The 25,482-nt window shown below is 40.5% G+C and overlaps 2 protein-coding genes across 3 annotated transcripts in view; both read left to right on the top strand.

Moving 5' to 3' along the window:
* The first annotated feature begins 4,801 nt into the window (after positions 1-4,801).
* LOC119657582 lies at positions 4,802-6,883 on the top strand. The gene is made up of 5 exons (XM_038064561.1): positions 4,802-5,026; positions 5,088-5,435; positions 5,519-5,804; positions 5,860-6,623; positions 6,685-6,883. The coding sequence occupies exons 1-5, from the start codon at positions 4,893-4,895 to the stop codon at positions 6,788-6,790; spliced, it is 1,638 nt and encodes a 545-aa protein (XP_037920489.1). The 5' UTR covers positions 4,802-4,892; the 3' UTR covers positions 6,791-6,883.
* A 5,910-nt stretch (positions 6,884-12,793) lies between these two features.
* The window catches only part of LOC119656546 (ras-related protein Ral-a), a 91,343-nt gene continuing 78,654 nt past the window's right edge, over positions 12,794-25,482 (top strand). The window contains exon 1 of one of the 2 annotated variants that reach the window (XM_038062908.1): positions 12,794-13,379. The gene's annotated coding sequence lies outside the window, so the exon portion shown is untranslated. The remainder of the gene's footprint in view (positions 13,380-25,482) is intronic. The other variant, XM_038062909.1, reaches the window with a different exon arrangement.

Raw genomic sequence — 25,482 nt, forward strand, 5'->3', positions numbered from 1 at the left:
TACCCGCTTAATTAATAACACTTCATTATGTTAAGGCACTAAAAGAAATCAATTAGAAGTTTTAACTGAATTTAATAAAAGAATAATCAAATAAAATTATTCCTTAGAAAACTTTTCCGAGAACCAACGAAGGCAGATTCACTTTTCAGGATTATTTCAATGAAAAGAAAAAATTAATTGATTAATTACAGACCCACCTTAATGAGATTACTAGCGTTTGGAATTATGAAATGTATCCAAACCATATATAGTATAAAGTTGACTCACAGCAATTTGTATATAAGTTATCAAACTTAATCATGTAAACAAATGAAATTCGCGAATATTGCAATCACAAATTGACTTCTCCTATTCCGTTCCTCATTCGCCAGTTATTCAAATTCTTTTGTATAATAAAGGTTAACATTCTTTCACACAACATTGCTCACTTATGGAAAATTGGTGTAAGCAAAACCTTGACAAAGGCACAATGCAGAATTTTTTATGAACATAAGTAAGAATTTTACAACATAAGGAAAATTTGTACATGTAAGTGATGTTCGACAATTAAATGTTTTATGTTGTTCAAGTAATCAAGACTTTGCTATTTTAAAGCTCATGGGGAGTCTGCCCAAGCGCTTCACAATATTCTTTGACCACAAACAGCCAGTTTGATTTGGAGAAGAATCACCAACTCAACAGCTAAGATTAGAACAAAAATTGCCAGCAAATAATGAATTGAATATACGTTATTTAGAATGGATAATGAAATATTTAAATTTAAAACGGATGCGACTAGCATCGCATCAAAATGATATTACTGGCTATCCTTTGCGACATCATAGAGTATCGCACCCTTTAGCAGCAATTAGACCGAAGGGTGGTTTTAATGCATCCTGCATTTCATCTAGTAGTCATTGAATAATTATTTGCCATTAGGCCAACATTTTTGAATTATTGACAGTTACCTTTGATAGCATGGGCGATGCAACGTTTACAATCGCTTGCTATTCAAATAAAAAGAAATACCCCCAAGAACGGCAAATTATAATTTCTTGTCCTTATATAGACGATTTATCAGCAGAAGCATATTCTTGGAGTAATTAACGAAAACAAAAAATAAAATAAAAAGTATTCCAAAGAAACTTGAATTACGCAAGTGATTTTTGAACTCTTATGAAATAGTAAAGAACATTTCACGTATGGGATTTTTTTGATTTACATCCAAAAGTACTAGGCGCCTTCATGGAATGTCTTGCATGAGTATTTTGGCTTTCCTAATTATTATTACTATGATCAACAGAACGATGTTAAGTAAGATCTCAATGATATCTGATCCAATGGGATTATTTGGTTCCAACATCTTTAATGACAAAATATTCAATGCACCAAATATGGAAATATGAAGCAAATAGGGATAATAGGGTCCCAGCTGAATTTCTAAAAACTTGAAACATTCTTAAGTGTTAATTTATAATTTTAGAAAATGTAAAAATTAATAGATCATTTGGGTTGAATGAATTCGAAATTGTTGCTTTAATTTGCATTGATTAGATTTTCGGATGCATCGACAATGTACTATGGTGATTGTGTGCATATAAAACAGATATCAAGATTAATAGAGAGGAAAATTATGAATTGAAGTTGGCGTCTAGGATCGTTCTCTCTACTTAAATAAGATTTAAATAAAACTGGGTTGATATCTAAATAAGTGGAATCCTATTGTTATTTAATTCCGAATTGTATTGCTGGTTTCCATACAGTCGAAAACGATATTTTGAAGCAGTTACTCCTGTTAATCTATTCTCTTCTAAAAATTCACAAAATCATACGACATCGAACAAAAAATTAACAGGAGTCAACATACAGCAACAATACATAAATAAAGGAGAAAATGACCTGAATACAGAACCCTTCAATATTTTAAACCGTGGCCACTGCAAGGATGCAACGTAAGTAACATCACCACAAATGCAATCTGTGAGAAAATCGTCACCAAAAAAAATCTCACACGATTCAGCCTACTTTTATGAAACAGCATGATTCAACGATTCTTGATAATTTCACAAACAATATATCGTTCGGTTGTAGCTTCTTCTCTTCTGCTAAAATGAATTGATGTACACACGTAAGCAAATAATAGTAGCCTATCTGGAAATATAATTTAATCATTGAAACATTCCAACTAAAAAGTAAATTAAACTTAAATTGTTGTTGACCATTTCGTCGACCATACACTTCCTGAAATCATTTTGTTTTCCGGGTTTCCAAATTGGCATGGTCCGTCCTCCGACGGCCATTTTCACGGTACTTCGGGATCCCGTTTCCTTGTTATCTCCCGGCAGCAGTGGCCGCGAAAAAAACAAAACACCATAGACACATACCTATGCTCCTCTGTTGCCTCTGACTTGACCTCTTCCGCGCCACTCGACTCTCCTTTCAGTCTGGGCTTGCTTCATGGGGGCCTCTGTCCAGAAATGTAGGAGTTGCGTTGGGCTCGGAACAGCCGCATGCTATGCTGAATCTCCACATTTAGGTGCGTCTCGGCGCCGGGATCCGTCCATGAGTATTTACGCATCTCGCGGATTGCATCCAACAGAAATAGAACCAAGACGCCGAGCAAAAGGAAGAAATATGCATGCGTCTGCCGAAATAACATTGCTAGAAACCGCGATCTGAAGAATCGTTGCCATCGCGATGGGCTGGCCACCGGCAAAACGAGCAACAAAACTACGCCGATTTCTGCATAAAGGAAGGTCGCGATCAAAGTCCAGGCGAGACTCATCTTTTAACTTCCAATTTCAATGGGCTTCACAAAAATTCACGGACTAACGGCCTGAGGATAACACTCACGGTAAACTGAAACAAACACGGTGCTGAGACGCAACTACTTTTATAGCGCTGTACAACTTTGCAACAAGACTACGTGATTCTCGGCCACTAAAGATATCCACCATAGATACGGAAGACGCCTTTTACGCGTCAATCTTCACAGTAAAATTTTCGATGATTTCGTGAGGCGACACTTTGTTTTTTCACTGCAAAATCACTTCCATCACTGATTTTAGCCAATGACAGTTCCGAGGCTGTAACGATAGGGGCATAATTGCAGTTGTCACGCTATTTCACAACCCGCGATAGCTGTCCTTTCACAATGTTCTGTCGTCTTCGAATTTGGCACCGCGCTCGAGACAACAAATTACACGACTTGGTCAGATCCCAACATAAAAGTAATTTTTCGACCAAACTTAGGAATTCTTAATTCAACAAAAAAAACAAACATTCAACATTTATTTAATCGCAACCGACACCTCATTGACTCTTATGAAATTATCTAGTTACACGATTGTTTATTGCTGATGCGATATATCCGGCTCGAAGGACCAAATGTAAAGTACTTAAACGCTCAAATATTAAAACACAAAATAATTTCGTCACTTTGTCTTTTATTTCTTACTCGGGTCGTATCTATTCGACCGAGATCTTTCCTCTTCTATAATCTCCTATGTTATCGTTCCACCGCGTATCTCCGATTGAGATCCTTTCTTATCTTAAAGCGTAAAACTGGACAAGTGGAAGGGTTTCAAGCTAAACCGGTTTTCACACACACATATTCACCACACACATGTATTATTGGAAGATCTCCGTCGAGATCTGTTCCCAATTTTCTCATTTGTGTAGGATTGCAAGCTATGGTAACAAGTTAGTACGTCTACTAATTGCGTGTTACCATGCTCGTCCTACACGTTTAACTAAACCTCTTCCACGACAATTATTACATAGTTTTCATCCGATTGCGCATTGATAATCAATGAGTCGGAGACACTTTAACTCTCATTGCACATTCCGAATACGAAATAAGTGAGAGATATAGAGCTCATATCTTGTCTCAGTTTTAGCTTTTTACACATTTCGATTTCACCACTTAACAATGAGCTTTTCTGAACAAATCAAAGCAGCAGCGAACAAGCTTGCAGCTGGAGTTTCGACGTTAAATAGGCTAATGGTAAACATTGGGGGGTCCTATGTCTAGCAGGCGACGTCTCCTGATTAGTTCAACGCAATCTGTCCTGCTTTACGGCGCAGAGGTATGGGCTGACGCTCTTAGCAAGGAGGTATATCGTAAACGTCTCGCGCAAGTACAGAGACGGGAAGTTTTGCGGGTGGCGTTTGCGTACCGCACTGTCTCTGAACCGACCGTTATGGTGATCGCGGGAGGGATCCTCGTTGCCCTTCTAGCTAAGGAGCGTCAAGCCATATACAAGCGCAAGGGAGATGGGCCTAGGGGGGTGGTTTCTCGTGCAGAATGGCGTGGCAGCAGCTCTATTTAACCACAGGGGATCTCTCTCCAGACAACATGGTTAAAGAGATGCTGAGGAGTACTGACAGGTGGAGTCGTTTTGCCCATTACATTCGGGTCCTTCTCCTAAGAAGATAGTGCTAGACCGGTGAAAGGGCCGGATGATAGGAGGTTACTTGAACTGACAGTTCCCTTCCTCCTCTCCCCTCCCGTTGGTGAAAGGAATTTCCTGATTTGTAGGCTCCGCAAGGCGGAAGAGTTCGGGGGCTGGTTCCCAGGCTGGCTCTCTGACGGTGGGGAAGTGTTTAGTTGGTAATCCGACGACGTACCGCTCATGTTTTCTTTAATTCCCCAGAAACCGTCAAACTAACAAAGTACTGGCAGTCTTCGGGACGGTATGCACAAAGTTCTACTTAATTCTTCCTGGGTTTCAGTACGCTTTATAATTTATTAATTTTTCCTATAAGCATTGACGACAATGTTGCTGAGATAAAAATTCAATAGTTTTGTCAGCTAGGAAACATAATTTACTTTACGTGTCAGAAAACTTCATATTTCAGTTCAGTTTCGACATACAATCTTTGTTCGAACCCATCATTATTTTGCTGTGAAAATGGACTTCGTCCAATCCAAACAAAGCATTCCATTCTGCCAAACAGAAGTTTGTTCAATAGAAATAGTCAATATAAGTGTCTTTAATACTCCTATCATGAAGGATTACTACTGGAAATCGATGAACATTACCGGGTAATATTGTCCAGAATTTTCCAGTTATACCTTGATCAATTTCAGGACTTCCTTTTTTTAGCCTTAACAAAAAGTTTCTTCAACTAAATCGTAATGTCGCAGCTATTGCCTCCATTCCGATTCCTCCGATGCCAGTGAATAGCCCACCAATAAGGGTAACTTTTCATTTTTTGAATCCCGAAGCTCATAGTACGAGTTGGTCATTAAAGCGCATACAACTGTGCAAATGCCAGATTGTTCAGATGCCAGTCGGGGTCAACAACTTCCGAAACGTATACGCTTGCCCTCATCGGGAACTTCTTACGATTTTGCCGACATCGGGTGAAGCTACGCGGAAGGACATGTTCAGTTTTACGTTGAACATTGCTTACAGCTGTCCTGGTCAAACTATGTTGGCATATGAATTCATGTGAGAAATGGTTATAATCGGGGGTTTCTTTTGACTATATTATCCTTCAAAAAGTCATCCTCGTTTAAAAATTTATTTTCTAGTTTCGATATCGATTACAAGATTCAGCTCAAATTTTTGTTCGATGTTTACGAATTCAATCCTCGCAAATGTATCCTTACGCAATCATTGCTTCCCATGTGCATTTACAAAAGCGAACATGCTCTACAGCCCATTTGGGTGCATAATCCTTTCAGTCACGACCTCGATTTCAAGATAACAACGGAAGATCGGAATGTGAGGATTGTAGAAGAGAAGGTCCATATACCCAGCAAAGCTACTCGGCCAATAGTGATTCAATTCAGTCCAAGTTCTCTAGGAGACTATGAAGTTGGATCTGATCCATTTTATCAAATGACAAATTTTACTTAGTTTTCAATTCTAGATTGTCTTCATCTTGGAATTTATGGAAATTAAAACAAATTTCAGGGTTAAAGGTAGTGCAACGAATATGTTCGTGCCAATTCCGGCGCAACATTCTCCGAAAGTTGATCTTGAATGTCCTGAATCTCCGTTCACCCTTTACAAGAATCATCTGGCAGTCACCATTGGAACACGTGAAAGAACCAGCAGGATGGTGGTCCTCCACAATACTTCAGACATCTGCATTCAGTACCTCTGGAAGGAGAACTCCATGAAAGGATACTACAGTGCAGAAGTAGTTCCGCCTTGTGGTACTTGCAAACCCAAACATACCGTTTCGTGTATAATTAAAATCACTGGTGGATCAACACAAATCGTCTTCGGAAATATTCCCATTGTCTGTGAAATTTACACTTTCTCAGGCACCAGGATTGACCATGTGGAGGAATGTTCCTTAGATTCCTCGATAGATGAGAAGCGGGAACCAGATCCACTTATAACTCGATTATTTGTGAATTTAAGCTTAAGGGTGAAGGCACTATGCAGCTTGGATATACCAACCCTTCCGAGTTTACCATCGGCGGATTTAGCTGCTCTTGCCAAAAAGAAATTCAAATCAGGACATTTCGATCGTGATATTTTCGATAAATTGTTTTGGAATTTCATTTATAACGAAGATTTCCTGAATGATATAGTCCGAAAGAAATGTGATCAAACCTACGAGGATGCAATTAGAGATACGGACATGTCAGAATCCGTGATATGTACAAGTAAACTAAATAAATCGTAAGTTATAAGACGAACTAGTCACTGTATCGTGTATGTAACCGTCTAGTTGTACTTTTAGAATGTTCGTAGAAGTGATACAGAAGTTAACAGCGCAAGCAATTGAGGAGCTGGCGCGTAATTGGCGATTTATTCCTAAGGAACTTGGAGAAGCAGAATCTCAATAATGTTGTTCTTATACTTTTGGTTTTCTGTTATGTGAATTATTACGGTTATTCCGAAAACTACAGAGTTACGTAAAATTAATTTTTGAATTTATATATTACCTTGTTTTACTGGAAGAGTACTCTGGCAAGACTAAACTTATTCGACTTCAATTCTTTCTAAGGAACCTCTTCAGCCTCCCTCTCATTTGGTCGCACGGTCGGCCTATCGGAATTTGGAATCGTGTTCATTACCCCTTTTCAATGCATGCATCGACTTCGATGTTTTGACCAATCTTGACGAGTGTGTTCTCGCTAGTTTTAGATGAGCATACCATCGAAGATGCCTTTGTCGGTGCAGCCCCATATCGACCGCGGATATCCTCGTTTCGGATGTGATCAGCCGGCAACCGGCTCGGACAGTAATTCGAGCATTCTGCTGGACAACCTTCTCTTCTTCCATATTGGAGCTGTGGCATTTTCTTGCCAGTCAGATGGTGTTCTACCTTCCTCAATAACTCGATTGAAGAATTCACTGAGCCACAGTGTTGGATACCTGCTCTTCGGTCCCCAGAGCTCTAATGCGATGTCGTCAGGTCCTGTTGTTTTCCTCGATTTCATTCGTTTTATTGCTTCCTCGACCGCAATGGGGCTGACAGGTGGAATTGCTCCAAATGTCGGCAGTTCTTGTGTAAGTGGAGGATGAACAAATTCTTCCGTTGAAATCTGCTCGAAATGTTCTCACCATCTATCTGTCGCGGCTCGACGGTCGGTAAGCAAAGTACCGTTCTGGCCATTAGCGCAGTAGGTGTCGGGTTTTGATAAGTTAATACAAATCTCCTTCGCCATCCTGAGTGTCCAGTTTATCGTATAGATCTTTGAAATGGACTACTCGGGTGGCAGAGATCGCTTTCCTTGCTTCCCGATTGGCATTCTTGTAAAGATGCCAATCAGTGTTTTATTGTCGAGAAACTAATGCTAGAGGCATTTCTGTTCATGGACCTTTATTTCAACATCAATTTTCGCATATCAACATGTCACCTACCTTTTTTTGTGGGCATATCACACTTCATGGCTCTCTTTCTTTCAATGTTCTATTTGTCCAATATTATACTCGAACATATTTCCTGTAAGCTCCGGTGATTGCAGTGCGTATGAGGGGTTGAGGAGTTCTTTGAAATAAGATGCCCGTCTCTTACATGCTTCATTTTTGTCGACAATGATTCCTCCTTTTCGTTTCTACAAAGGGTGGTTTTGGATTGATACTCACGCCTCAGGCTTTCACTGCTTTGTAGGCTTATTTTGTGTTGTTGCTCACAATGTTGTTAATTTTCATAATTCCTCATCAATATTTTTGTATTTCATTTGCTTTTGCTTTAATTTTTTATTAGTTGCTCGTCTGAGATTTTCGTAATTTTCTCTTTTTGTCCTTGTATTTCGCTGTAAATGTTATCTGCATACGTCGTTTTTCTTGTCAAGGGTTTCCTGGTATTCATCGTCAAATCAATCATTTCTCCAACGCCAGCAATCATATCCAACCACATTTTCTGATGTTGATTTGATAGCGCTTTTTAGGTCATGCCAGTCATCTATAGGCTTACCCGTGAGAATTGTTCTTCCAGTTTTGCCTTGTACCATTTCAGCAAATTCGGCACCTGGAAACGCTTTTTAACATGTGTGGATGGTAGTTCTTCTAGCGGAGGCTGCGCTGGAAACGTGGACCAGCATTGAGGCCAGGCTGTCGTTGGAGCTTGTCAAGCATCTCCTGGACGTCTGAATATCTTGGAATGTATTGATCGGTTGAGAGCAGACTAGTTTCCGCTCTGGATCCTCTTGCATTGATCATCTCAACACTCTCCGAAATATTTTGAAGCAGTGTTTGGAGTCTAGATCTCCGCTTCACATGCTATTTTATTGATTTCGGAAATGCTTTCGAAGGCGTCGACGGAGAGTGTATCTGGAATGCTTTACATACGAGGGGCATTCCGAAGAAAGCAATCGCTATTCTCAGAATGACACATAATGGTCCAAAGTGTAATTTCCGAGAAATTTTTAAGTTCAAACTAGAATAGGGCAAGGTTACATTCTGTTGCCGATACTATTCCTTTTTGTTATCATTCCGCATGATGCTAGGTTTGGAGAACGTGAAAGGCTTCAATAGACCATGGCATCTTTTCTCAAACACCTCGACTATCGAAGGTTCCTAGACGAAATCTTCTGGTACGACCCTGAAGATGCTAGTCCCGAACCACTTTCCCGCCAACCCCAGTCGTGAGATATTATTGAATCGACTCCTGGAGGTTTGTGCTCGTAGTTTTCATAATGAAAGCAGCCGAGCACCTGCCTCATATATCCCATGTTGAAGATCCTAGAACGCATCCTGGGCCTCCACTTAATATGCTCATGGACAGGTCGCTATTCTCCAAATTCTCCAAATTCTCCAAATTTGATCTGGTAGCTAGCCACTTAACGAGAGCTGCGAATAGAGGGTGCTTCGGGGTGACACCATCCCTCCAGTGCTCTGGTTGATAGTGATGAATGAAATTGCTCGGATACTGGACAGGATCGGGGTGAAGGTGATATTGGTGTCAGGGACGGTGTCTTTCGTTACGCGTGAGACTACGGAGTGCGTGTTGAGGAACATCTAATGCTATTTAGCACCAAGTGTACAAGGGTACCCGAATTCCACAGATTGCGACTACAAGAACAAAGATTGGCATTTTGTTCCAATGTAAAGTATCTGGGTGTGACCCTGGATCTAAAGTTAGATTTGGGACTAAACATATAACTGAGAGTTAACAGAGCTTGTGTAGGTTTCTACCCTTGTAAGAGCACCTTCATGATGTTATGCGTTCTCTAGCCGAGGATGGTATTCATCCCATCCTAACGAGCAGTTAAGCTTAATAGGATCCAAGAAACCACATGCGCGGGTGCTACTAGACCAGTACAGTCCTGAATGGCAAATGCGTAGCTCCCTCCCCTTTCCTGCAGTTGAGTTTGGATTCTATTACATGGGGTATTCTCACCCTATCATGCCATCTGCGTAACCCTGGACCTGTATTCTAGTGGACAACCATGAACAGTGTTCATGAGAAGAAAGTTTATATCTGTTGGTACTTGTATTTGCACACCCCCTAACAATCTGCCGATGCAGAAGAGTGTTTCCCACTCAGATGCAGCTCAGAGTATCTCGTATCTCTGTGTGCGATGTGTTACCGAATGCTCCTTCGATGTCCAAAAATGATATTTCTTTAGCTTCTGCGGTATTTCCTTGAGTTGATACAGAGCAGTTTCGATGGAGCATTCTGCCGGTAAGTGTATTGATATGGTTGCAGGGGATTATGCTTGTGAACGGGATAAAGGCTGACGAAAAAGAAGAAGAAAACGCATAAGAACGTCAGTTTTAATATTATATATGTAGTTGTCTATGACCTTCTCCACCATTTAAAGTAACAACGATATCAGACAATTTGGTCTGACAAATTTGGTGCAAAAAGGATCCTTTTTACCCGTTTTAGGAATAAAAATCCTAAGGCTACGCTGCCACTTACTATCCTTAGGTGAAGTCTTAAGATGGTCTTTGGGCCTCCATGAAATGATTTTAGTTGTTTAAAGTTTTACACTGCCGATCTTACTCTAACTACCGAGCTACCAAACTCTTTTGTTAGTTTCTAATCTTCCTCTTTTTCCTTCTGTCTATTGGCGGGGTGCCAGGCACAGTGTTATTGCTTTCCGCCGTAGGGTAGGTTTCTGTCCTTCTCATTCTCGATAAATGTCCCATCTTCTTTTTCAGACTGATTGAAAATATTACCTTGTCTTTGGCTAGAGATTTGTATGACCTGGATGCCTCTGTAGTTTTTAAAGCATTCCATGAACTCTTTCCTTTTGCTTTTCTGATCATGTCGTCATACGTTGTCAGTACATTTTTGTACCTCTACCAGTCCCCGGTTGGTTTATCTGGTTGAATCTCACGAGTATGTGAGTTAGGAGGTCTTCCCTGACGTAGTCCATCGTAGCACGATAAAGTTATGACTATTCACAGAGGCAACTACCAGTGAGGTTTCTTTCGAATACGGTCAGTTACAGCCGGTTGCTATGCAATTGCTCGCATGACACCCTGGATTGGGCCAGGTGTTTATCGACTCCTCAGTCTAGATTCGTAGCGTTTTATTAAAAGTTAGATCACCTCGTACATGGTATACCTGTTACCACCGACTGGTCTTGGTAGATGAGAAGCCTGGCTCATTGAGAGCCACATTTGAATCACCACATCAGTTCTGTAGTCTACTGCTTGACCTTAACTTTGGGCATTACCAACGAACTACGCCACATTCAGGCCGAGTTTGTGTGTTCCCTGTCCACTATTAGAGCATCCACATAATCTGTTAGTTGTTATTATTATTTTTCTTTTCAACCATATTTTATTTTCTTTGAGAGTGCGCTTTAGTTTACTTAACACTGCGCAAGTGATAAGATAAGGGCAAAGACGAGCACAATAGATCAAGAGGCTAACGTTCTACCCTCTCAACCACTGAGGAATTTTGCTGTGGTTGTTTCAACTAGGGCGGAGTGAAAGGTCGGTGATGTGTTTCGAGATTATTACGCAGTATTCTTTATCGACTGATCAAAGATGGTCTACAGAGTCGGTGCAGGAGTATCTTTGAATACACACAGTTGAGCTGACGTACGGTCGAACGGTTTTCCGGGATTTGCTAGTGTATTTCAAGCAGAGGTACTGGCAATACTGGGGGTTGTCGATGGCTGTAGCAAGATCGGAGCCCCAAGCGTTATATAGTTACTCTTACCGACAGCCAGGTAGCCATTAAGGTTTGTCCTCAGTGACGGCATACTCATGGCGGGTCGTGGGTGCAGGGATGCATTGAACAGTCTGGAAGGCTTGCTCGATGTTACTCTTCTCTGGGTTCACGGTCTTAGGAACAGAGGAGGATGAACGGGCCGACGGACTGACAAGGCAGGGATTTACTTTTGACATTCTACCAGTGTGCGCAACCGGCTTTCTCTTGACGGCTGTGAAGAGTGGAATCTCCTCACGCTATCTAACAGCCGCTGAATCAAGAAGGATCTGGCCCATCTTCAACAAAACCCGATCGTGAGTTTTCTTTGGTCGGCAGGGAACTATATCAATTGACTCACTTGTTTTGAAAAGGGCGCTCTCAGTCACATCATATACGAATTGTGGGGTATGACAAGCATGGCTTCCTATAGGCCAATACAAAACGTCGTACCTCTATAAGCATTTGCCGGCTAGTGTCAGGCTATAGGCCCTAAGTAAATAATTCTCTGGGGCCCTTAAAAAAATTTGTGGTTGTCGGATGGGAGAACTGCTATCTTATGCTACGGAGTGGTTTTGAAGATCTGATCCGGCTGGATTCTGACTATCTTGGTTTGTGGCATCAAAACGGCATACCGCATTAAGCTCCTCGGAGTGGCTACTGATACTTACCTAGTAAAACTAACGTGGTGGGCAAAAGCGGAATAATCCCTATTAACGGCAGTAGTAGTAGTTACTGTTAATAAGACGTTTTCATGGCGGCATTAAGCTCTCTAGGGGCCGTAGGGCCGTATACATATATCTATAAATAGTTCCCCCATACATAATTTTCCCACTTTTAATCTCGTTTTTTTAAACAAATTTATGCAATTTTCGTGTACGAGAAACAAAAGAAAAACGGCAGATCTCAAAACTGTTAGCGTGTTGTTTAATAAACATTTTTTCTTTTGATACCTTGCTTTCCGCTATAAATTAGTTTTAACTATGTAGAAGTAAGAAATCAAGAATTTAGAATTGAAAAAAGGTGCCGAATTATGCTTTGATTTTCATTTTTTGCATCTATTACTTACAAAAACGCAAGTGCGCAATATTAAATTTAAACGTTTTTTCTAATTTTCGAATTCAACCGTTTTCGTTTCACCCGACCAATCTCTCCACAGCGAACTACCACAGCGCCGGATCGGGTCTCGATTGCCCCAATATGGCGCAAATTTTTCTGTGTCAATTCGATTTTCTTCGGTCGGTCGAAAGTTGACGGCAGTCAAATTTCGGAATTGCAACGAGTTGAGTCGGCTCAGAGTACGGGGAGTTGTCGTTGCTAGTTGGAAGTGAGTGCGGCGACTTTTTGTTGTGTACAACGGCGTCAGGTCTTGCCCGCAGAGATTTCTTCCCCCGCCTGGAGAAATTCAATATCAGCAAATCGCGAAAGTGCCACCTGCAGTTCGCTGGCCGCACGGATTTTATCGTCTCAGGTGCATTTCGTGTCTTAAAACCGCGTTCATAGATTTACCGGACTGAAAGGGTGCGTAGTATTCGTTGCAGTTCATCGGCTTGTGTGCGAGGCGAGCGTTTTTGCACAAATTTCTGGTTGTGCCGGAGAAAAATTGGGAAATCGTGTGCGCGACCAACGCCTTTTGTTCTGTGTGTTATGACTTAAGTGCTTGATGTGAGTTTCTGGAATTTGTGCGAATCACACGAGAAGTTGTTCTTGCCAGGGGGCTGCATCCAAGAAGAATTTGCGGACCGCCGCCGACAAACGGATCAGGAAGGAAAGCGACAGGCAGGCGAGCTCCAGGAGACAGAGCTTGCGGTGCAGTTCAAGTGAGTCACTCATTCACTCGCCACCCGCACTACGGGGCTTGGAGCGAGTCCATTCAAACGAAACCACCATTTGAATCCGAGGGACCTGTGTACGCGCTCCACTGGGGGGTTTTATCGTAGTTTTTACGCTGTTTATTGATTTTTTGCCGCTGTCAGTTGTGGAGAGTTCGCAAAGTGACGTCATGAGACTCCTGCCCCGACAGTGTTCCAAGTGACGTCCCAATTGTCACGCGAAACCGTTTTCCACCTTGTCGTGTTTGCACAGACAGAAAAAACGTTAATGCATAATCGCACGGGTCTTGTGCTTACTGTCATATGATATCTGAGCTGATGACATGTCGAAGTATTGGGAAAATCGACTGAAATGCTGAAGTGATTGTTGCACGGATGCATGGATTGACACCGTTGTCTGTAATGTTTGGGTGAACGTAAAACAGCTGGAGTTCTATTGCAACATGAAATATATTTCTGCAGTTCATTAAATGTTGCTGGAGGCGGGGAATACAAATTTACATGTAACAGGTAGTTTGACTCGCAACGAAATCTTGCTTTGTGGTCTTCTCTTCATGTCGCACTGAATGGCTAGGAAGCTGTATAGCGGACCAATGCCGAAAAAAATAGTTTTGCGAGTAAATAGCTTGTGTAACTCAACATATTCCTTTGCAATTTTGGAGTAATGAGTCTTAAGGGATGGTTTATACGAAAATCTTATCGTCAACGTTCACTAGCCGACGTCACCTAATTGTTCGATTCTGAAGTCCTTGATTGACAGAATCCTCTTCAAAACGTTTATGGTTATCCAACTGACCCCATTCTTGGCGCCATCACTTCGCTGGTTCCAGTCATCCTCTTGAAGCTTATGTAATTCCATTATTCTAGTGTTCGTTAGATAATTTCTGCTGCTATCTGATTTCGTACACTGTTGGTAATATCGGAGGTGGTGAACATATCTTTTTTCAGACGTCGGTTGATGATTCATTGCAAAAGTACGTTATTATGCCTCGAATGGGGATGAAGTCATAATCTGCCTGCTAACCGTCTAGTCACTAAATTATGAATATTTCAATTCATTCATATGTATCGCCATTGAAAGGGGATTGCTTCTTTTGATTGCCGGTAAGAGTCCTTCAAACTAGTTGTACTAATGTTGTGGCTGCAAGTTTAATTGATTTTGCTCTCCTTGAAGCTTATCGATCGTTTCCATAGACTTTGCTGTGCCGATTGATAACTTTATTTATGTTGAGTTCCTTATATTTAACGTAGGCTTTCTTCAATGGCGTTGTTTGGAGTTTGTTGAATAATGTAAGTGAAGTCGACACTTTTAGTGTCATTAAGAACTGCTGTTATCCTTACAGATCTATGGGATTTGTTCAAAATGGAATGAGGTTTTGATTTTGTTCAGAAAAAACGACGGTGGAGAGTGCCTCTTATGCTTCTGATAATCGATTCACACAAGAACAACAAATGCTTTTTTCGGCGAACTTGTTTTATTTTATTCAAAATAGTTTCCTTCCGCTTCAATACACTGATTTGTGCGACTTGACAACTTTTCGAATTAGGATTTCAGGTTACTGACCTGCATTGCTCAGAGGATGTCGGTAAACGCCTTTTGAATAGCTGGAATGCCAGCATAGCGCATGCCTTTCATTGGCAAATGAAGTTTTCCAAATAGATAAAAGTCACAGGGTGCCAAATCAGGCGAATGCAGGGAATGATTGACCGATAAAATGCGATTTTTGCTCAAAAAATCGGTGATGAGCATTTATTGATAGGACGGCGTATTATCGTGCAACAAACGCCAACTCCCTCACGATATTTTGGCCGAATGCGACGAATAGATAGCAAGATAATATGGCGCAGTATCGTTTGGCCCCGTGGAACGAATTCATGGTGAACAATACCCTTTGAATCGTAAAAACAAAGTAGCATTATTTACAATTTTGACTTCTGAAAACGAGATTTTTTAGTTGCTGGCTCGCTTTGTGGCCTCCATTCAGCAATTTGACGCTATGATTCTGGATCGTATTGGAAACACCACGTTTCAAAACCAGTAACAATAATGTCAGGCGATGACGATTTTACGGTTTCTTACCAGGGCAGAGGCAAATCGTCAGACGCTGCCTCACTTCTGCCCTGGGAGCAGCGTGACCGAAGCGGCTCGCAGATGTTGAGTGCTCCTTTATATAATTCGCAGAACACGATATGACTACGAATTATATTGAGCCCAAATCCGCCTTATTGACCAGAGCTTGGCCAGAGTGGAAAATATTTTTTTGATAATTGTGGGGTCCTAAGTCCGCACCAACTGAATGCTGGACCGGACCAAATGGGGAGCAACTTACTCCCTCTTTTTTTGTTCCATGGACCCCTCGTTTAGGGTTTAGCATCCAACTTTACAAAAATGTCAGGCGATTATCATTTGGTCCGGTCCAGCATTAAGTTGATGCGGATTTAGGACCCCAGAATTCTCAAAAAAATACCAGTAACAATGTTGTGAAGGAAGTTTTTGTCCTTTTTCGACTCTTTAACACAATGTTGGATTCTGAGCAATTTTTGGTCGTCAGTGAGTTTGTGCAGCGCAAAGTGGCTTTCAATAGCCCAATTTTCCGATCACAATGCGATGAACCGAATCTTTCGACATCCCATAGGCTGAATTTTGAGAAAATCAAGCATTTTTTCGATGCTCTCTGGCGTAATCACGAATTTCGCCTGGCCAACATTTCGGATGAACACAGTATTTATGTCGTTGATTTGTATGTACATATATTGGGTTGGGGAAAAAGTAATGTCGTTTTTGTGATCGAATTTTAACGCTTTATTTAACATACTTAGAATTATCCGATTTAAGTCAAATATGCGCGGTTTTTTCGCAAACTTGTTGCCATTTAGAAGGCAACTCCATTATCCCCCTCTTATAAGACTCCACCTCCTTATTTGCAAAAAACTCAGACAGCCAGTTTTCGCAAGCCTCTTTTGAGGCGAACTTAGTAGCGCCAATAGCGTTTTGTATGGACCGGAAGCGATTGTAATCACTTGGTGGCAGGTTCGGACTATACGGTGGGTGCGATAGGACATCCCATCCGAGCTCCCGTAGCTTCTGGGGGGTCATCGAAGATGTGTGAGGCCGAGCGTTGTCCTATTGGAACAGAACACCATTCCTATTGCCCAATCCTGGCCGCTTCTGGTCAATCGCCTGCTTCAAACGGTCGAGTTATTCACCGTAGGGGACCGAATTGAGGGTCTGACCATAGTTGAGCAGCTCATAGTGGATGACTCCCTTCCAATCCCACCAAACACACAGCAAAACCTTCCTGGCCGTTAATCCGGGCTTGGGCCGGCTCGCCGCGCTTCGACCACGCTCTTTTTCAATTGAGATTTTCGTACGTGATCCACTTTTCATTACCAGTCACCATCCGCTTCAAAAATGGGTCGAATTCGTTCCGTTTCAGCAGTGCATCGCAGGCGTTGATTCGGTCCAAGAGATTTTTTTGCGTCAACTCGTGTGGCACCCACACATCCAGCTTCTTTTGGAATCCAATCTTCTGCAAATGGTTCCAAACGGTTTTATGGTCGTTACCCAGTTCCTGGCCAATCGACCGAATGCTTACATGCAGGTCTACTTGGATGATTCCGACGATTTTATCGATTTCTACGACGATTGGCCTTCCAGTACGGGGTGTATCTTCGACATCCACTACACCAGAACGAAATCGATCGAATCAACGCTGTGCTGTGCGAATCGTTACAGTATCGGACCTATAAACTTCACAAATTTTTTGGCCGCCTTCGTTACATTTTTACCTCTCAGGTAGTAAAAATGTAAAATATGACGAATTTCTTCCTTGGTGGACTCCATCTTCGACGCGCTATAACTTGAGACTGAAACGTACGATCATAAAACTGTCAAAGAGATACCTGTAGCCCAGATTGTCGTCTTCAAATCGCCGTATAGTATGACCCGATGTGATAAGTACAACACAAGATATGTTTAAGGGCCGCCATCTATTGACAAAATACGACATTACTTTTTCCCCAATCTAATATATCTTGAGGGTTTGGCAAAATATGACGGAATATTTTGTTTTCTTAGCTATGTACGAATGGAAAATCGTGAATAGCGAGTTTCTCACATAAGATGAACACAAAACCTTTATACCCGAAGCACTCCATTTGGCCCGGCCCAACATTAAATGAATGCGGACTTAGGATTCCTTCCATACTGGCCGTTTTAGTTGCATGGCCTGGTTTAGATGCATCGCTTGCTGCCGCCAAAGGTCTGCTGTCATCGTTTGACCAGGTTTCAAGGATCATTTGTTTCTGGTCGCACCAGATGCACAACAATATCTTCTTTCCGTGGACTTTTTCTTTGGCTGTGTAACGTACTTTTCTTCATGAAAAACTAATGCAGCAACACTTCCTGCAAATTACGTTTTACAGGCACGAAACTTGACATTTCCAACTCGGTCTAAACACACTTGCTGACGCCATAAAGAAAGAAAATCAACTGCGTTAGATAACTGACATATAACCCTTTCGGGTGCGCGATTATCACATGTAAGTTTCAAGCCAATTACAAAGTCAATGCGAACAGTCTTTTTCACACACCCTAAAATTTCTATATTTCATTAACGACATTGCCTCTCTCATGGTTTGTTTGCTTCATCCTGACGGCCTTAAGCTTTCTCATTAGTAGCGCCCCCTGCAGAATTCATGTCCCTTCAGTCGGACTTAGATACACTGGTTTGCTGGTGTTCTATAAATAAGTTAGCATTAAACTACAGCAAATGCCATTCGATGTGCTACTCTCTCAAATACCTTCCGACTCTGCTATTCTTTTATCAAAACCTCGGGGTAACTTTTGGTAATAAGCCCTGCTTCGGCAGACACTGCGTGGATGCCTGCAATCATGTTTTCAGGTTGCTAGGTTTCATAAAACGCACTTCTTCCACTTTGACTCGGTTCAACCCTCGTTAACACTTCCCCTTTCGGTAATTGTGTTCTTTTTTTTTTGAAATAACTTCTCTTGTGTGGACTATCCCACCGGTCCACCTCTTTTAATCTCGTTATTTTAAACTATGTAGAACTTTCATCAACATGTATTTAGACTTCTGAAGTTCCGAAGTGTCTTTTGCGGAGCTCGATTTTCATTGCTTCTTTCCAATTTCAAGGCTATGTCGGTGACTCTTGTACATTCTCTAGTTTTAAGCGTAGGTAAAGCTTTCTTTTTTCTCCTGCTTCTGGGAACATTGTGTAATTTGAATGTCTCTGTTTATTGTCTAAATAAATAAATAAATTAGTTGTTCTATAACTTTAAGTGAGCAGATCCTGAGGCGTGGAGAACGGGAAAAATGGTCATATTGCAAGCCGAAATTGAAGGTTTTCTTGAGTAAAATTGAGAGGAGAAGTACTGTATAGCTAGGAATTACCTAAAGAAATCCGAAAATTAAAAAAAAAAATATATAGAGCCAGCAATGGAGGGGAAGAACAACAAAGTTTACAAAATAACGTGTGCCTGGTCCTTTTGAGAGGCAATTCTTCGTAGTGTGATGGGATAAAGTGAGACAAAAGCGTCTTCGTTGTAAACTAGCCTCACTCCAAAGAACAGTATGCCTGAATATTATCAGTGTCATGAGCATGAAATTCGCCATCTTTAGATGTACTATTCAATTTGCAACCTTTAGATATAAACACACTGAGCAATGCAGCTTATAGAGTAATCCAGTTAACTCTATGTGGAAGAAAACGGATGTAAGGGACGCAAAATATTCTGAATCTAGTTTTTGTAATGTCTTTTGATTTTTGGGTTCCCATATATGTATCTGTTTAATAGCAGATATAGAGTTTGTATCAAAAGCAGATAAAACTGGGACAGACAAGAATAATGTGCAGCGGAATATACTGGATCTTCTACACCGATGACTTAAAAGCAGAGCTAGGTTCTGGAGCAGCTGCCTACCTTTTGGATAAAGATAAGATGTCTTCCTTGGGGCAATATACAACGGTCTTTCAGGCTGAGTATGCGATCGTAAGAGCGGCACCCTGAGTTATTGATTTTGAACAATTTCGGTAACAATTTGATGGGGAAGATACTTCCTTGTGTGTCTTCAAAGCAAATTTTCGCATACGCCTTTTCGTCCTCCCTTGTATCTTTCCTTCAATTCGTGTGATATTCATTCCCCTTCTCTCGGGACCATTCTATAGTATATGAACGTTTTGGAATCAGTTGCTTGATTAAGTTCTAGTGCTCTCAAATATTGTTTCGCGTTCACGAAACTTTATACTGCAAAGTTTGCAATTCGGTATTTTGGGACCTTTTCTCTGAATCTCTTTTATCTTTTTAATTTCTGTCGAAAACACCTTTTGCAGTATTGAAATCAGATGCCAATAGCTGCAGGGCCTAGAGTATGTTCACCATAATGTTCTATCACTAACTGATGGGTTTCGACAGGAGCTTTCTTCAAATGGAAGAGTTTTAAGAATTAAATTTCCTGCAAAGCCGATTTACTAGGTAACTCACTGATACTGATCCTACACCAACCATAATTATTAGGTGCTGATAGTGTAACTTTGTGGGATGTTACTTAATGACACTAATATATATAAAATAAAACGAACTTATTAATCTAATCACATAAAGATGTTAAGAAAACAGAAAACGATGTTGGCCGCTGAGAACTTGTCTGCAAGATAATCATCCATCACGTATCTTATGTTGTTTTTTTGTATACATTCAATGAAAGGTGGTTTTAAGTTGGTAGGGATGTTGCCACAGTGCTGCTCCCTTTAAAAGTTGACGTCGAAATGTATTCGACTATTTGCATTAGGGTACGCTTTTCTATCAATCGGTCTTGTCAGTTTGATTGATGATGATGAAAACAATCCAAATTTTCGTTCAATATAAAAGCGGGCTTTAAACGTTGGGTCGGTACATTGGTTTGTTGTTCACCTTTTTTATTGTTCGGTCAGATAGTCTGTTAATAACTATGTGCCCCTGTATGATTTATTTATACATTAAGCCCAGGCGGAGGCAACTGGACGAAACCGTAAGTCTAATTTTGTACCTTTTGTAACACTTGATGACGGATTTAGGACTCTCTCAATTCCTAAACAAACTTAAGTCTAGCCTCTTCGTCGTCTTTAAGCCTGAATTTTTATTCGCCGGTTTTGTCCTGAATATACATAAATTTATATAAGGGAGCAAATACCACCTTGTAGTAATTTTGGTCAGGCTGCTCCCTGTTATTTTTATTGTTATGTGGTCTGTGAATCCCTTTACATTATGTATATCAAGGAATATTTTGAATTGGATGTATACGAGAATGGGAAAACATGAATATGGTATGTTTCCCCTGTTTGTGTAAAACCAAACCTTATTAAAATCGATTTACTGTCTGTCTGCCACACGCACTGTTCTCCAAAACGGCTAAATCGATCCGAACGAAATTTGGCCGGCAGATGTGAACTATGGAATCCCACGCGAGTGGTATAAATTTAGGTGTAGTTTAACAAACATTTTTTCACCGGATATAGTCGTGTAGGGTATCAAATGAAAGGTCTCGATTAGTAGTAATTGATATCAGTTTTGTCGTGAATTGTAAAGTGCGCGAGGTAGGAGTCAAAATGTACGCCGTTAAAGACAGGACTCATTTTCGGAAACTATCCAACCTAAAAATCCGAAAAAATCGCATTCAAATATCTGCTCGAATAAACTTACTAATAGTATATTATCAACTATTAGAAATTTACTGAAAAACTCCCCTTAGGGGGGTCATCCCGTGTGTCGGGTTGGAGAAATTGTTTTTTTTTTTTTGAATTTTTGAATTATATCTATATATAGTGGAGAATATGTGGGCAAAGGGATTTTCCGATATTCCGAGTCGTTCAGAAATTACAGTGTTAAACAGGTAAGGAGTTTGCATCCGTGGCTAGAGTACTCGATGAGAAAGAGAATCGAATCTTTTTTTACCTGTTAGTTTTTTACCTGAGCCTTATAAATTCGAACACAGATATAAATATAAAAAGATGGAAAACCAATCAATTGTCTCAACTTATTTGCTGTTTGGAATAAAAAGGATAATCCAGTGTAGAGTGAGCACTGAAAGGCTTTCAAGCTATACTCAGTTATATTTTGTTGTAAGTATTGTGCTGTTTCTGTGTTCAGTGATTTGTTTAAATGGATCGTACGAAGGGAGATCGCTTTAACGTTCAACGTCATGCTCGCACTAAACAATGAGTATTTCATGGGAATCGATACTTATCAGAGAAGAAAAAGGACTTCGCATCAACATCAGCAAAGAAACTTTTAGCAAGCATGAAGATGGATGTTCTAATTGCGACAAGTTTTGTATATTGTATATTGGATTTTGCTGGAGTTTTCTCCGGTATTTCTGCAAATAATAAAATATACGTAGTAATAAAAAAGGAATGCGTAGGACATGTCGAGAAAAGAATGGGAACGCGGCTTAGAAATGCAAAGAAAAATCACAAAGGCATTGGTGGAAAAGGGGCTGGAAAACTTACTGATAAGGTTATTAACGACCTCACTACATATTTTGAGCTAGCTATTCGTCGACACGCAAATTCGATAGAAGGAATGAAGCAAGAAATTTGGGCAACTTTCTTCCATAAATGTTCTACAGACGAAAATCCTCAGCATCAAAATTGTCCAGCAGGCGAGGACAGTTGGTGAAAATGGCGCAAAGCGGAAACTAAAGGAGAACTGGATAGTTTCCACCACGAGAAGGCACCTTCGACTGAAGAAGTTCAAACAGTTATCAAACGAATCTACGAAGATTTGTCACGAGATGATCTCTTGAACAGATGTTTAGGAGCAGAGACCCAGAATAACAATGAGTCGTTAAATGCATTTATCTGGACTTTCGCTCCTAAACACCTTCATTCTGGGGCCAAGGTTGTAGAAATAGCCACTTTTCTGGCTGTAATTATTTTCAATGAAGGATTCAATGGCATTCTCAAAATTCTAATGACAATCGGATGTCAAGTTTGTCACATATGTCAGGTTTATGTCGACCGCCGTAATGAAGCGCGAATTTGGCGGTCCGAACGACGATCGACTAACCTCGCTAAAAGAGCCAGAGAGCAACAATCGGCCTTACAAGACTTTTTTGAAGAAACGGAGGGTGCTCTCTATGGACGAGGTATAGCAGATTAATGGTGAGTTAAAATTTTACTGTTGATAGTCACATTTAAATTTTCAAATGCGTTTTTCACGAAACTGCATCTTGAAAATCGGCTGCCACCATAGCTCAAAATCTATCCAACCAAATTCTTCTCAGATGAACGCAGCGCCCTCCAGCGTGGCAGAAGAAAAACACCTTTTTTTGGAGATGGGTGCATAAATTGACACGTATTCCGAAAACTAAGTAAGATATGAAGCTAAAAAATTTGTCACATATACTAGAGATATGAATAAACATATGGTGAAAAAATCACGTTTCTACCTTTATCCGGTCCTCCAAAATAATTTTTCAACAAGTCGGAATACCGGAAGCTCGCGCTTCGGATATAAAGGTTTTGTGTTCATCTTATGTAAGAAATTTCAACGCATATTTTGCTATCCGTATTTAGCTACAAATCCAACATAATCCTTCATATTTTTCCAAACTACGAGACATACGTACATATTACAGCCATAGATATTACGCTCACCCTAAACAAACAAACTGCCTATTACCGAATACTGTACACATATAGGCACGTATATAAATTGATCGTACCCATATTTCCGATTTACATCTTATATCTATTTGAATGAGGCACTACCCGCAAAGTTCATTAGCACGCATATATTATATACCTACATACACACATGTCTGGCTGACAAATAACTAAAAAACTAAAACAAAATAATTCTCTGAGACCCAATTCATAAGAACTTATTTCGGTGTGGTATTGACATGATGACGTCATGCAGGTTGTAGAGTGCTCGAAATTCACAAAAAATGGTAAAGTTTTACCCCCTATAACTTTGTTAATAATAATTGGATTTTCTTCAAACTTGACCAAATTGTGCATTATATTCTTCATTACACGCATGCCAAATTTTGTACTTCTGGGATGAACATGAGGGGGGTGCTGGGTAAATTTCGAAAATGTGGAAATATACTATTATTAACTTTATTTGTGCAGATCTCGGAACCGGATATATTTTGAGGCCTAGATTTCGTAGAGATGCACCACTGTGATTTTTTTCAGATTTTTCGGTTGGATAGGTTCTGAGAACGAGACCTGTTACACTTTTTGGGGGTCATATTTTGAGCGCTCACTCCTCCATGTTTCACCCAATATCAAATATTGCACCAGTTTCGAAAAGTACTAATTGAGACCTTTCATTTGATACCCCACATGGCTACATTCTGTGAAAAAAAAATTTGCACCGTCCATTCACATGTATGGGGAGCCCCCCCTTAAACTTAACACAAGATGGCGCCACTTACTGCATGTAAAGGGATCACCAGATTACATACTCTCACCAATTTTCGTAACAATCGGTCCAGCCGTTTCCGAATAAATCGGGTGTGACAGACAGACAGACAGACAGACAGACAGACAGACGGACAGACAGACACCGTCTCGATTCTAATAAGGTTTTGTTTCACACAAAACCTTAAAAAAGGGAAAAAAACGGCCTTCACACGGGATGACCCCCTTAAGTTCATCATCAATTTCGTGCGAATTTACTGCATCCTAAGATGCTGACATCATAATTAACGAGAATAATTGACATTCGACCGAAATATTAAAATCCCATTCATGAATAATCTATTTCTCCCCAGCCCGTTTTTATATCTGGTGTAGGTTAAATTCTTCGCATTTGCTAATAATATTAAACTCAGAGTGTGAAGCGTATGAGGTTGACTATTATCAATACTGTGCTTTCCACTAAATGATTTATTTAAATCGCTTTCTAAAAACTAGAAACTGTCATGCACTCGTCGCTTGTCACATCTTTTTCTTCAGCTTTTATCCCATTCACAAGAGGGGTCATTTTTTTCTATCAAATGCCTAATCGCGAGGCTTTTAAATCCCCATTCAGCGTATCAAACCACCGTTCTTTCGGCTGACCTTTTGGTCGGTTACCGTTGACTTCGATGTTCAAACCAATATTGGCAAGTGCATTCTCGTTAACGCGAATTATGTGACCATACTATCGAAACCTCCCCACTCGCAGTTTTTCCACGATCGGTGCAACCCCATATCGATCGCGGATATCCTCATTTCGAAATGATCAAAACGTGTCACGCCACAAGTGCAGTGCAACATCTTCGTCGCCATTACCGCAAGATGTCTTTCATTGTCTCTTATAGTCGGCCAATACTCAGAACTATAGAAAACGGCAGACGGACGATATTGCGGTAAATTTTAGATTTGAGACGTGCACTAATACGTCGATCACAAAGAACACCAGTTGTGGAATGCAAATTCCTCCAGATCGCATTAATGCGTGAAGCAATTTCAAAACGCAATTTTCCATTGACTGATAACATTGACCGGAGATATTTAATTCGCTCAGTTCTGGGCAAGTTTTTGAACCTGACAGCACTGAGAAGTTTAACTATCTCGAGTCAATGCTGTCAGCCAATAGAGAACTGCGTTATGCTTCTCACAAAGGGAAACACAAAACCTTTTATACCTGAAGCGTCAAGCTTCCGGTTTCCCGACTTGTTTTTATTTATTTATGATATATTTAGAGTAATCTCCTTATTTCTTATTCCTTATCTTAAATAACAGATAAATGGTAAATTTTATCTTTGTTAACGTCTCATCTTTCACTCTTTGCAATATTAAACTGATTTTGAGGTTGGATGCAACGCGTTCGCAGCGATATGAATAAAATCACCATCAATCATTTGCTGAACCTCTTTTGTGGACTACCAATAAGAGTCTGGCTTTCTTCTAAATTCTGTGTGACAATTTTTTTCACATCGCCCGAAGAAGTTACGCAAAAAACATGGATTCCCCCAAATTGGTCTGACAAATCGCAAAGAAAAACCATTATCTCCGGGATTCCTGTAAAATGTCGTTAATGATGATCGTTCGTGGGGTGAATACTACGTCGCGGGGATGGTCTTCACGGTTACTC

This window comes from Hermetia illucens, chromosome 5 (genome assembly GCF_905115235.1).
Source record: "Hermetia illucens chromosome 5, iHerIll2.2.curated.20191125, whole genome shotgun sequence".
NCBI classification, from domain to species: domain Eukaryota; kingdom Metazoa; phylum Arthropoda; class Insecta; order Diptera; family Stratiomyidae; genus Hermetia; species Hermetia illucens.

Coding starts and splice junctions, on each gene's coding strand:
- LOC119657582 (XM_038064561.1), top strand. CDS start 4,893: ATGGACTTCGTCCAATCCAAACAAAGCATTCCATTCTGCCAAACAGAA. Junction 5,027..5,087: donor AAATCGATGAACATTACCGG/GTAATATTGTCC, acceptor TCCTTTTTTTAG/CCTTAACAAAAAGTTTCTTC. Junction 5,436..5,518: donor ATGTTGGCATATGAATTCAT/GTGAGAAATGGT, acceptor TTTATTTTCTAG/TTTCGATATCGATTACAAGA.